Source organism: Rhinoderma darwinii, chromosome 1 (assembly GCF_050947455.1).
Source record: "Rhinoderma darwinii isolate aRhiDar2 chromosome 1, aRhiDar2.hap1, whole genome shotgun sequence".
NCBI lineage: Eukaryota > Metazoa > Chordata > Amphibia > Anura > Rhinodermatidae > Rhinoderma > Rhinoderma darwinii.
Window position 1 is genome coordinate 615,493,067 of NC_134687.1, and position 14,415 is coordinate 615,507,481.

Sequence of the window (14,415 nt, forward strand, 5' to 3'; positions counted from 1 at the left end):
TGTGAAGGAAGCTCTGGAGCATAATAAGATATTCAACCTATGTAGATTATGTCTTTACATAAACAGTAAAATGGTGTTCAGATGTGTAAATAAAGAAATCCACTAACAAGGTGCCATTATTTCCCGTCCGACAACCCCCCACGCTGTACAGTTAAAGACAAACACACTGGCCTCATGCACACGACCGTAGCCATGTGCACTGCTGTGATTTTCGGGTCGGCCGGCCACAGAGTCACCCGCGGGCCGTGCACATGGCTGCGTCCATTACTTTCTATGAGCCTGGACCGCAGAACACGGACGTAATAAGACATACGTTTTTTTCTGCAGTCCAGGCTCCTGGGACATGCACGAACTGTGTAAACCTCGGTCATGTGCATGGGCCCATAGAAATTAATGGGGGGGGGGGGGGCGCACAATTCTCCCGTGGATTTTCGAGAGAATTACGGCCGCAAAAGCACGTTCGTGTGCATGGGGCCTTTACCTAAGGCTCTGTACAGTCTGACTATTGGGCCAAGCTGTATCCATTTGTAACTAAATAGACAAAAAAAAAAACCAAACAATATACTTAAAAGGGTTTTCCCATCAGGGCCATTTATGGCATATCCACAGGATAGACACGGGTCCCTCCTATCTCTAGAAAAGAGCCCCCTAAACCCGTTCTACTTTTCTCTGCTCCTGCTGCCTCCCGGCCACTTCTTTATTTAGATGGGAGTTACAAAAACAGCTGAGCTACGCTGTTTCCGTAACGGCCATTCGCTTCTATTTCAGTTTTTGTAACTCCCGACCATATAATCAGGAAGTGGCCGGAGGGGGGCCCCGTTCTAGAGATAGGTGCGGGTCCCAGAGGTGGGACCGTCATCTATCTGACATTTTTGGCATATCCTGTGGATATGCCATAAATGTCCCTGATGGGCAACCCCTTTAACAGGATACAAAAACACTGTGAACAGAGCCTTAAAGAGGCTCTGTCACCAGATTTTGCAACCCCTATCTGCTATTGCAGCAGATCGGCGCTGCAATGTAGATTACAGTAACGTTATTTTTAAAAAACGAGCATTTTTGGCCAAGTTATGACCATTTTTGTATTTATGTAAATGAGGCTTGCTAAAGTCCAAGTGGGCGTGTTGAAAAGTAAAAGTCCAAGTGGGCGTGTATTATGTGCGTACACCGGGGCGTTTTTACTACTTTTACTAACTGGGCGTTCTGACGAGAAGTATCATCCACTTCTCTTCACAACGCCCAGCTTCTGGCAGATCACGCTGTGACGTCACTCACAGGTCCTGCATCGTGTCGGCCACATCGGCTACAGTTGATTCTGCAGCAGCATCAGCGTTTGCAGGTAAGTCGATGTAGCTACTTACCTGCAAACGCTGATGCTGCTGCAGAATCAACTGTAGCCTCTGGTGCCGATGTGGCCGACACGATGCAGGACCTGGGGCAGGAAGTGAGTGACGTCACAGCGTGATCTCTCGAGAACACGCTGTGTGTCTGCACTGCCAGAAGCTGGGTGTTAACGAACAGAAGTGGATGATGCTGATTCGTCAGCATCATACACTCCTATTCCTAACGCCCAGCTAGTAAAAGTAGTAAAAACGCGCCGATGTACGCACATAATACACGCCCACTTGGACTTTTGCAAGCCTCATTTGAATAAATACAAAAAATGGCCATAACTTGGCCAAAAATGCTCGTTTTTAAAAAATAAAAACGTTACTGTAATCTAAATTGCAGCGCCGATCTGCTGCAATAGCAGATCGGGTTTGCAAAATCTGGTGACAGAGCCTCTTTAAGCACTCTGTGGCAGGGGACCCAAGCTGATGGCAGTAGCACAACAGAAGGTGCCCACAGTAATCTGCACAAATGTGCAGTACACATCCAGCATGGTCACCCTGGCAAGTTGCTAGGCAGCCGCCGGCATGAGTGAACAATAGCTGGGAGCACACAGAGAAAGCTTTTTTTGCAGTAGCAGCTGTCATTTCCCTTATCTGGCTTTGTCGTCTAGTCACACATCCTGAAGAAAAATCCAAGGCTGCAAAGCCTAAGCTACAGAAAGATGATATTACTGACAAATATCGCCGCAATCTCTGCATGAAACGTGGCTATGTTCACTCTAAAAAAAATACGGTATGATCTGAACTGATCAACTTGTGTTCATGGCAAAAACCTGGAAGTCTGCCCAAGTATGCAGCAATACAGCCCCTCCTGCAAACAGACAGACCTGCCATTCAGGAGTCTGGGAAAGTTGTAATGGAGTTTGTCCTCTAGCTTGATGTTAAGGGTTTATCTCACAAGGACTCCCCGTTCCTATGCTTTTGAGGGGAGTTCCCCACAAAGGGCCCCATTACATAAGCCAATAGAGATCTACTCGGACCCGGCCATTACATGAATTACATGATAGTGTAAAGAAGATGATGTATGGCCACTGGAAAAGGTAGTATCCACATCCGCCATAAGGCTAGCGTGAACATAAACAAAACAACTTTTGTTCGTCAACACTATCCAACAGTTTTACTTAACCGCTTCCCGATTTGGCCACTTTTGACCTTCCTGACAGAGCCTCATTTTTTAAAATCTGAGACGTGTCACTTTATGTGGTAATAACTCCGGAATGCTTTTACCTATCCTAGTGATTCTGAGACTGTTTTCTCTCGACACATTGGACTTTATGTTACTGGCAAAATTTGCTCGATACATTCAGTATTTGTGAAAAACACCAAAATTTAGCGAAACACTGAAAATTTGCATTTTTCTAAATTTAAATGTATCTGCTTGTAAGACAGGCAGCTATACCGCACAAAATTGTTGCGAATGAACAACCCCCATATGTCTCGCATTTAAGACAATTTCAAAAGTCTATTTTTTCAGGGACCAGTTCAGTTGTTAAGTGGCTATGAGGGCTTTATATATTAGAAACCCCCATTAAGTCACCCCATTTTCAAAACTTCACCCCTCAAAGTATTCAAAACAGCATTTAGAAAGTTTTTTTTAACCCTTTAGACGTTTCACAGGAATTAAAGCAAAGTAGAGGTGAAATTAACAAAATTATTTTTCTTGCAGAAATTCATTTTTAATCCTTGTTTTTTGTAACACAAAGTTTTACCAGAGAAATGCAACTCCATACGTATTGCCCAGATTCTGCAGTTTTAGGAAATATCCCACATGTGGCCCTAGTGTGGTAATGGACTGAAGCACCGGCCTCCGAAGCACCTAGAGGATTTTGCGGCATGCTTTTAAGGCCGGATTCACATGAGCGTGTGCGTTTTGTGCGCCCGCAAAAAACGGCATTTTGCGCGCGCAAAAGCTCCATAACAGCTCCGTGTGTCATCAGCATATGATGCGTGGCTGCATGATTTTCACGCAGCCGCCATTATTATGATACTCTCTTTATGTTTGTAAACAGAAAAGCACGTGGTGCTTTTCTGTTTTCATTCATAGTTTTTACTGCGGTTGCGCGAATCACGTGCGTCACACGGAAGTGCTTGCATGTGCTGCACGTGATTGTCACGCACCCATTGACTTCAATGGGTGCGTGATGCGCGAAAAGCGCACAAATATAGAACATGTCGTGAGTTTTACGCAGCGGACACGCTGCGTGAAAATCACTGACTGTCTGAACGACACCATTGACTAGTATAGGTCCGTGTGATGCGCGTGAAAATCATGCGCGTAGCACGGACGTATTATACGTTCGTCTGAATAAGCCCTTATTAGAATATATTTTAGGCACCATGTCAGGTTTGAAGGGCTCTTGCCGGGCCAAAACAAAGGAAACACCCCAAAAGTGACCCCATTTGGGAAACTACACACCTCAAGGAAATCTACAGGTATAGTTGGCATTTTGACCCCACAGGTTTTTGCAGAAAATATTGGAATTCGGCCGTGAAAATGAAAATCTACATTTTTTTTCAGACAAAATGTAGGTTCCGCTAAAAGCACCACAATATTTGTCAAGCAATTCCTCCCAAGTAAAACAATACCCAGGGCTCAGAAGGGAAAGAGCGCCATTTGGCTTTTGGAAATCACATTTAGCAGGAATAGTTTGCAGAGGCCATGTCACATTTGCAAAGCCCCTGAGGGGACAAAACAATGAAAACGCCCAACTACACCCCTTGAGGAATTCATCTAGGGGTGTAGTGAGCATTTCGACCCCACCGGTGTTTCATAGATATGCGATTTCAGTGGCAAATATGTTGTGCCCAGCTTGTGCCACTGGGGACACACAGCCCAAAAATTGTTGAAAGGGTTCTCCCGGGTATGGCAATGCCATATATGTGGAAGTAAACAGCTGTTTGGGCACGCTGTAGTGTTCAGAGGGGAGGGAGCAGCATTTGGCTTTTGGAGCGTGGATTTGCTTGGTAGTGGTTTTGAGTATTGCTGGTATTTCCGTTTAGAACATGGGGTATATGAAAGCTTAGCAGAGGACATCAGGGGCATAATCAGGTGGTATAATAATTGGGTTAAAAAAAATTAAAAATCCATAGATCTGTGAAGCAATCCTTTCTGCGCAGGCCGGTGTTGCACTGATAAATGGTCGTTTCTTATCCCCCTTTTGTTCCATACTCTGCACCTTTGCAGTTTGGGGAATTTTGATGGGAAGTGTTGTCCTGGTATAATACGCCGTTCACCACGTGGAATAAATAAATAAAATATTTTTATATTCCAGGCTGTTACCGACGCGGCGATACCAAATATGTATGCTTTATTTTTTTCAATAATAAAGGACTTGATAATGGTACAGGCCGATTGTTTTATTTTATTACTTGAAACTTTTATTATACGTTTTAAAACGTTTCCTTTTTTTTCACACTTTTTTCCAAGTCCCACTTGGGGACTTGAAGGTCCAACTGTCAGTTTTTTTTTTTTCAAATACACTGCACTACCTATGTAGTGCAATGTATTAGATCTGTTAGTCATTCACTGACAGCAAGCCGACTAGGCTTCGCCTCCCGGCAGGGTCTGATCGGCTTCCGTAACGGTAAAGCAGGAGGCCATTGTTCGGTCTCCTGTTGCCATAGCAGCAATTCGCCAGACCTGATTGAATGGCAGGGCTGCCAATCTGCTAGCAACATCGAAGATGCAGCAATCGATGCATCCAAGGGTTGAATGGCAGGAATCTGAGCTAGCTCCTGTTCCTGCCGTTACAGGTTGTATGTCAGCTGTAAAATAGAGCTGACTTCCACCGCTGATGACGCCGGCTGCGGAAGCCTTTAAGGCTACAAAGGTCTTTCAGGCTCCGCCGCCGGGTGGGTCCAGGAAGGCTACCGTGCCGGGCTTACTGGGAGGCCAGTATTAGGCCTCTGGTTGCCATTGCAGCCACTGGAACCCCTGCAATTCCACTGCTGGGGTTCCGATGAGCTGCAAACAACTTAAATGCAGCGATCGCTTTTGACCGCTGCATTTAAGGGGTTAATGGCGGGGGATCGACGCTAACTTCTGTCCCCGCCATTACAGCCAGATGTCAGCTGTAATACATCGCTGACATCCGGCGATTATGTCCACCATTTGTCGTATGGATACGGCAAAATGTGGGAAGCACTGGCTTTCCATGACGTATCAATACGGCAAATTTTGGGAAAGAGGTTAAATGCGGACACAAAAAAAAAACCACAGTCAAATGCCATGTCACCTACAGATCTCCATGTAGAAAAAGTGTTCCAGTGTATGAAATATTACTTGGTGTTGTGCCTAAGATTGTACTACAAGATCTGTAACGTGTCCAACTGCTGTGCAAGCGGCCAATAGAAACGTGACAGGCACGAATACCATTTCTGTAAAACCATGTGCCAACACAGCAGCGAGAGAGAACAGAAAGTTTTCTGAAGAAAACATCTAATTGAAAAGACGTAATGAAGACAGGATTTTAAAAATGTATTAAAAAGGGTAGAAACTACTTCATAGGATCAGGTCGCAATAACAGCCTTTGACGGCAGGCAGTGTCCGCAGTCTACAGCGATGTCGCTTTAGAAAAGGCTTGTGAGCGCTCATTCTCTAAGCAGGAGCGAACACTAGAATACAGCTGGGATCAGAGGAAAGGCTGATCCCAGCTGTTTAACCTTTAATTGCCTCGGTCTGTGACTGCGGCATGATCAAAAGGGGAAATTCCCTCTTCGATCGTGTCACTGGAAAACCAGGGGGGACCCTCTGCAGTTCTCTGTGAACATAGAAAGGATCCCAGGGCTGTCTGTTCAGTATGCCTGCTGTTAGGACATACTGTGCAGCCTGTGCCAGTATAATGTATTATCACACAGGAGTATACTAATACATCAGTCTAAAACAACGCTGGTAAAGTTATCCCTTCATAGGATTAAACAAAATAAATGTAACAAAAATAAGAAAGTCCACAAAAAATTCATTTAGTATGAAACATTTTATTGCCCATACATTACATAAAAAACGCAAACCTACACATATTCGGTCTCTACCCGACCGTAATAACCCAAAGAATTAATTTAACATGTTATTTAGCATGAAATGTGGACTGTACAAATACCAAAAAAGAAAATGCCAAAAATAGGGTTTTTTTTCTCTATAGTGGCGCTGCAAAAATAAATTACAGTAATTATTTTGTAACCCCCCCCCCCCCCCACACGGGCATTAAGAAACTCATTAGCATAAAGCTAAAAATAGCTCATAAAGTGGTAAAAATAGATAGTTTTTCTAAATAAAAAGCACTGCTGTCACCTACATTACAGCGCCGATCTCCTTATGTAGGAGATAGGGCACTTATAATGTGGTGACAGAGCCTCTTACACTGGGAACCCAAGTAGTCCCCCCCAATTAGATATCTAACAAATATGAGATTAATCGCAAACCTAATTTATTCTTAAAAGTGATATCACTTGGATACGCTATCACTTTCCGAACAGAGTGGTCCGACTGCTGGGACCCCACCGACCCAGAGAACGACGGCGCTGCAGTCACTTTACAGCAGTGGGGCCGTACTGCAGTTCCCTGCCCACCACTTTCTGTATTAGGATTAATGCCTCATGCACACGAACGTATTTTTGTCCTCCCGTAAATAAGGGTCCTTGGTCACACGTATTCAACCCGTATTGCACCAGTATTTACGGGCATGTTGTCGCTGCAAAATTGCACTGCAGTAATCGGCAGCCCTTCTCTCTCTCTGTGCAGGATAGAGAGAAGGGGCAGCCCTTTCCGTAATAAAAGTAAAAGAAATTCATACTTACCCGGCCGTTGTCTTGGTGACGCGTCCCTCTTTCGACATCCAGCCCGACCTCCCTGGATGACGTGGCAGTCCATGTGACCGCTGCAGCCTGTGATTGGCTGCAGCGGTCATATGGGCTGAAACGTCATCCCAGGAGGCCGGACTGGGGGAAGAAGCAGGGAGTTCTCGGTAAGTAGGAACGTCTTTTTTTTTTTTTTTTTACAGGTTGATCTATATTGTGATCGGAAGTCACTGTCCAGGGTGCTGAAACAGTTACTGCCGATCGCTTAACTCTTTCAGCACCCTGGACAGTGACTATTTACTGACATCGCCTAGCAACGCTCCCGTAATTATGGGTGCACACACGTAGTCACCCGTAATTACGGGAGCCCCATAGACTAATTACGGCCTGAAATAGGACATGTTCTATATTTTTCAACGGCACGGGCACCTTCCCGTAAGCATACGGGGAGGTACCCGTGGCCAATAGAAGTCCATGGGCCCGTAAAAACGTGCCGTAATTACGGGCGTTTTTACGTTCGTGTGCATGGGGCCTCACTCTGGCAAAACCCATTTGGAAAAAATGCTCTGCGTTATCGGTACTGTGTATCAGGGGTCAGCAATTTCGTCACTCCAGTAGTTGTGAAACTACGATACCCATCATGCCCTGGCAGCTTTTGGCTGGAATAAAACCTTTGGCTCACAGTGCATGCTGGGAGTTGTAGTTTCCCAAAAGCTGGAGTGTATATTGGAAAAAAAAAAAACACCGCACTGGCCCCCATTCCAGAAACCCCATGTAAACATTGCAGGTGACATCACGTCCAGTGGTCACGACCGTACTGACTCGTATTAGACCTGATGACGGCTGGTTAGAACATCCATCGCCACGATTGCGACAATAGATGGTAAAACGATGCGAATGATTTCCTTTTTCACGTGTGGTCTGATCAGAAACAATCCTGTTCAGAAAGCAACCGCTGCAGCAATTGGCTGGTCGCCGCCACGTTATATATGGACGGCTTGCATTCGCCAAAGATGGACCTGCTGCTTGTTAGAGGGGGGGGGGGGGGTTCCAAGCACGACACCCACCCCCCCCCCCTTTATTAAAGGGATATACCGTAATAGGACATATGGACAGACACTGCGTTTAACAGAAGTCAGAACGCGGAGTTGGATCGTCTGAAGGACGGGGTTTTGCAAGCACCACATGAAGAGCTATTCTTGACGTCAAAACTGACAGAACCGTCAACAGACCCACCAAGGCCATTTGCTATCCGTTCCACGAATAAGACGTAAAGAGCAGCAAGTAGGAAGACAGAGTAGACACAGGTGGCAGAAATAACTAACAAAAAGCTGTGGTATCATGTTTTATGTGCGACATTTTACTGAGACAATTGTCTACGGCCCAGCCTGCGGCATTTCGTCAGGCATACCACATGAGGGGCTGTTTTCACCATGGAGTGCAGCACCTTATCCCGTGCATATAGCGAGCGCAGCCTCACCTCCCTGTCCTTCAGTCCGAGCAGCAGCACCTCCTCCATAAGGGTGAGCCTGGCCTCCTTGTCCCCGGCCCGGTCCTCATCCTCCTGCTCCTCACGTTCCCGTTCCTCGTTCGGGTCCTCGGCCGCCCTCTCCCGGTCACTGCGGGAGGCCTCGGTGCGGCGCTGCACTAGGCCGGAGTTGCGTTGGGTGACGGACGCCATTTCTGGGGAGATGTAATGTTGCACTAGGGGAGGGCTATCTGGCGGACAGGACTGCGCTCATTAGGCCGCGCTCTTTTCCCCCCCGGTGCGTCTCCGGTTCTGCGCTCTGCTGCAGAAAGAAACCGCTTCTCGCTGTTCGGCCAAGATGGCAGCTCCCGCTGACGTCATCAGAGGATGTGGCATAAACAGTGCGAAGAGAAAAGACGGGTAGTGACAGCGGAAGTGACGTCGTTATTCGGGAAGGCGGGAAGCACTGTCAGGTGGTCTACAGGTGTGAGGACATGGCACATACGTCCCTCTTCCAGTCATAATAGGATAATAGCGGGAAACATGTGAAAAGGGGAGGAGTCTCAATTAGCAACCAATCAGATTCCAGCTCACTTTTTCCTGAGGCCCTTTGGAAAATGAAGGCAGCAATGCGATTGGTTGCTATGGGCAACTGCTTTGTTATTTTACTTGCATTGGACATGCTTTGTCCACTGCTACACTAAAAGATTTGGCCAAGGACAAAAGAGCAATTTCTCTTGTGTTTCTTATGTCTCCTTGCATTGAAGTCACAGCAGATTAGCACTTGATTTATTTAAGTTTGTTTGGAGGTGCTGAGTATTTTTGTATTTTCCCTAGTACCGGACTGTCAAATGTTGGACAATAGAATCTAGTTTGTTTTTTTTAATCCATGATCCCTCTGGGATCTAGTCTCTTGTATGAGCAGCCCTGACGCTCTGGAAGATCTGATAGTCTGGCATTCCAGGTGTTTCTTGGATATCAGCATTTTTCTGTATAATATTAGAGGAACACTCCTGAAATTAGCTTTATAGAATAGCTTCTTAATACGAAGCCCAATGGACCGTGAGGGGGGCAAAAAAAAACAACTCCTTATGCCTTTATATGGAATTGGAGGCTTATGGAGGTAGAGTAGGCACACATACATCTCTATGGCTGTCCTATTATGGCTCCATACCACTTGAAGTTAGTATGAGCTAGGGCATGGCGATTTATTTAGTCTGTACTCGGTGAATGACGATTCTTTTTTTTTTATTTGAGTCGTGACATCATTATTAGCCACATGGTAGTGGCTTCTCATTAAGGGGGGATTCACACGAGCGTGATTTTCGTGCGTGCAGGCCGCGTATTTTTCGCGCGCCACGCACAGCCCTATAGAAGTCAATTGGGCAGTTCAAACAGTGTGTGATTTGTGCGCAGCGTTTGTTCGCTGCGTACAAAACGTGACAGGTTCAATATCTCCGCGTATTTCGCGCATCACGCACCCATTGAAGTCAATGGGTGCGTGAAAACCACGCAGCTCGCACGGAAGTACTTCCGTGCGAACCGACTGAAACAGCGCACCAGCTGTCAAAAGGATGAATGTAAACAGAAAAGCACCACGTGCTTTTCTGTTTCCAAACATCCAAATGGAGTGTCTTTAAGATGAGCGAACCCGGACAATCGAACCGAACTTCACCGGGTTCGGCCGAACTCGTTTTGGCCGAACCCAGCAAAAAAATTTCCGGTACGCGACGTCAGGAGATAGTCACTGTCCAGGGTGCTGAAAGAGTTAAACTGTTTCAGCACCATGGACAGTGACTACCGATCCCAATAAACATGAACCTGTAAAAAAAAAAACGAAGTTCTGACTTACCGATAACTCCCGGCTTCTTCCTCCAGTCTGACCTCCTGGGATGACAATTCAGTCCAAGTGACAGCTCCAGCCAATCACAGGCCAAGCACAGGCTGCAGCGGTCACATGGACTGCCGCGTCATCCAGGGAGGTGGGGCCCGATGTCAAGAGAGGCGTGTCACCAAGGCAACGCCCGGGAGGGAAGTTCTCGGTAAGTATGAACTTTTTCTTTTTTTTTAACAGGTTTCTCGATATTGTGTTCGGCATTCACTGTCGAGGGTGCTGAAAGAGTTACTGCCGATCAGTTAGCTCTTTCAGCACCTTGGACAGTGACGGGCGTCGACTAGCCTCATCTCTATGATGGCGGCTGCGCGAAAATCACGCAGCCGCGCATCATACACGGATGACACACGCAGCTGTCAAATGGTTTTTGCGCACGCAAAACGCAGCGTTCGTCTGAATCTGCCCTAAGGCAGATGCGTGGGAAAGGATACTGGAGGAAGAAGCTGCCGGAGCACAAGGAAAGACGACCTGCCAAGCGTGAGCTTTTCCTGGAGCCACACTTACCTCACATTTTCACCCTCCTCACACCCGCCAGGACACATTCCACCGTGTTGTCAGGGGACGACGAGATGATTAGAGACCTAGGGACACACACACATTGCATCCTGTGGGCTCTGAGAGGAAGAGGGGAGATTTAAAGAACCTCCCCATACATGTGCAGCTGAGTGCAGCATGTATGGGGAGGGCTGCACAAACCCTGGGGCAATTTTTTTTTTTTTTCTACCCTCCCCTGTTATTTAGATATCAGTGCCGTTATATTTGGCGCTCAAAATTTAAAAAACCCCCTGAACTGTCAATAGGGCGTGTAATGGCAAGGGGCGTGTTACTATGGCTGTGACACTGTCCAATCAGCTACAGACAATGTCACAGCAAGAGCTGGAGCGAGGAGAGCGTGTGCGCGCTCTCCTCTCTCCAGCTCTTGTACTGTCCGTAGCAGCGACACGCCCCCTTGTCATTACACGCCCCCTTGCCAGTTCGGCAGACAAGTACAAGACTGTGATCTCTCACGAGAGATCAGTCTTGTCCTTGTCTGCCGACAGCTGAAGAGTGAGAGCGCGCGCACACGCTCTTCTCTCTCCAGCTCTTGCTGTGACACTGTCCGTAGCTGATTGGATAGTGTCACAGCCATGTTACACACCCCATTGACAATTCAGGGGGTTATTTAAATATCGGGCGCCAAATATAACGGCACCGATATCTAAATAAAGGAGGAGGGTAGGAAAAACATGTAAAGTGCCCCAGGGTTTGTGCGGCCCTGCACATGTATGGGCAGCTGAAAGGTTCTCTTTAAATGGAATTCTATCCACAGAGATGTTTTTAACCATTTATCAGGTGTACACCACCACAAGAGTCAATATTAATTATTAGGGGAAGGGGACTAGTGAATAGCGATGTAATATAAAACTTACACTTTTATTAATCACATTTAGCGTGGGCAAGGCTCTGGCCGGGGATTCCACTCATAGAGTGAGCCCCCAATTGAGTTATCTACATTGAGGGGGTGTAGCGCTGTTGACAGGGTGGGGTGTGTGGGGTGCTATCTACAGGGGGAGTGGCGCTGCATTGAAATAAGTAAACAGAGCAGGGAGCTGTCAAATCTCCCTGCTCTCAGCTGCCAGAGGTAGCTGGGGGCGTCCCTGCTCGACCGGGTGAGATCGATATTAGTATCGATCTCACCCGTCTAACCCTTCAGATGCGGTGCTCAATAGCGAGCGCCGCATCTGAGAGGTTTTGGAGAGAGGGAGGGAGCTCCCTCTCATCCCACCGACACCCGGCGATACGATCGCCGAGTGTCTGTGCATCCGATGGCAGCCGGGGTCCTAATAAAGGCCCCCAGGTCTGCCTGTAGTGAATGCCTGCTGGGTCATGCCGCTGGCATGACCTAGCACATGCCTATCCGTTTTACACAGACAGGCATAATACACTGCGATACAGAAGTATTGCAGTGTATTATAAATGCGATTGGATGATCACATATTAAAGTCCCCTAGTGGGACTAGTAAAAAAGTAAAAAAAAAAAAAAAAAAATGAAAAACCCACTTTTCCCCCTTACAAACTGCTTTATTATTAAAAAATAAAATAATGTAAAAAAGTTACACATATTTGGTTTTGCCGCGTCTGTAACGACCCCGACTAAAATAAAATAACCATGCAAAAATTGCTGCTTTCTGTGAATCCTGCCTTACAAAATATGTGATAAAAAGTGATCAAAAAGTCGCATCGACTCCTAAATGGTAACGATAAAAACGACAGGTCGTCCCGCAAAAAAAAAGCCCTCATACAACTGCATCGGCGAAAAAATAAAAAAATGATAACTCTTCTAATATGGAGACGCAAAAAAAAATTTAAAAAAAAAAGTGTTTTCACTGTGTAAAAGTAGTAAAACATACAAAATCTATTTAAATTTGGTATTGTTGCAATCGTAACGTCCCGCTGAATAAATTTATTGTGTCATTTATACCACACGGTAAACGGCGTAAGTTTAGGATGCAAAAAAGTGTGGCGAAATTGCAGGTTTTTTTCTATTCCCCCCCAAAAAAGTTCATAAAAGTTAATCAATAAATTCTATGTACCCCAAAATGATGCTATTAAAAATTACAACTTGTCCCGAAAAAAAACAAGACCTTATACAGCTATGTCGACGCAAAAATAAAAAAGTTATAGCTCTTGGAATGCGACGATGGCAAAACAAAAAATGGCTTGGTCATTAAGGTCTAAAATAGGCTGGTCATTAAGGGGTTAACTAAGAGGGCTCTGGATGTCTTTTTTTTTTGTGTGATAAAATTTATAGCTAGTTGATCCAGGGATTTATTCTGATTGTAGTATTGGAGACGGAAAGGATTTTTTTTTTCCTAAGATGAGGAACATTGGCTTCTGCTTTATGGGGGTTTTGCCTTCCTCTGGATCAACGTTGCAGAATAATAGTCTGAACTGGGTGGACTTATGACTTTTTTTTTGTGCCTTACATGCTATGTAAGTGGTGCAGCTATCCTTTATGTGGGAACTATGCAGAATACCTTGATTTTTATCTATTTCTTATACTTGGGTTACTGAACCTCTTCACGTGCTGCGCCGCAACTGTACGTCCTGCAGAGGGCTTGCTTCCCGCACCAGGACGTACAGTTGCGGAGCGGTTCCCGGCGCACACTGTCCTAACGGACAGTGTCCGGGAACCGGGAGGTCAGCTGTCCCCGACAGCTGACGCTCCAGTCTTGCCGGTCAGCGGACCATCGCCGCTGATTTTGGCAATTAACCCCATAAATGCGGCGACCGATTGCGGTCGGCGCATTTAAGGGGTTTGAAGCACAACGGCAGCCCCCACTAAGTGATTGTGGGGGCTGCAGATGCTTGTCGTGGCAATCGGAGGCCAGACAATGACAGTAAGGGCATGACCACACATGGCGGAATTCCTCCGCAACTGTCCGCATCAATGCCGCACCTAATCCGGGTTGCGGATTACGGCTGCGGATCTGCACAAAATGTGCAGAAAATTGATGCGGACTGGCCGCTGCGGACTGCAGGAAAAGTGCTTCCCTTCTCCCTATCAGTGCAGGATAGAGAGAAGGGACAGCACTTTCCCTAGTGAAAGTCAAAGAAATTCATACTTACCGGCCGTTGTCTTGGTGACGCGTCCCTCCTTCGGCATCCAGCCCGACCTCCCTGGATGACGCTCCAGTCCATGTGACCGCTGCAGCCTGTGCTTGGCCTGTGATTGGCTGCAGCCGTCACTTACACTGAAACGTCATCCTGGGAGGCCGGACTGGAGACAGACGCAGGGAGTTCTCGGTAAGTATGAACTTATATGTTTTTTTACAGATACATGTATATTGAGATCGGTAGTCACTGTCCCGGGTGCAGAAACAGTT

The 14,415-nt window shown here is 46.4% G+C and overlaps 1 protein-coding gene across 2 annotated transcripts in view; it reads right to left on the minus strand.

Moving 5' to 3' along the window:
• The window catches only part of GOLPH3 (golgi phosphoprotein 3), a 41,813-nt gene extending 32,635 nt beyond the window's left edge, over positions 1-9,178 (minus strand). For both annotated transcript variants that reach the window (XM_075841570.1, XM_075841562.1), the window contains exon 1: positions 8,668-9,178. In XM_075841570.1, the coding sequence (XP_075697685.1) occupies positions 8,668-8,868 (201 nt within the window). In that variant the 5' untranslated portion in view covers positions 8,869-9,178. The remainder of the gene's footprint in view (positions 1-8,667) is intronic.
• Positions 9,179-14,415: the final 5,237 nt, after the last annotated feature.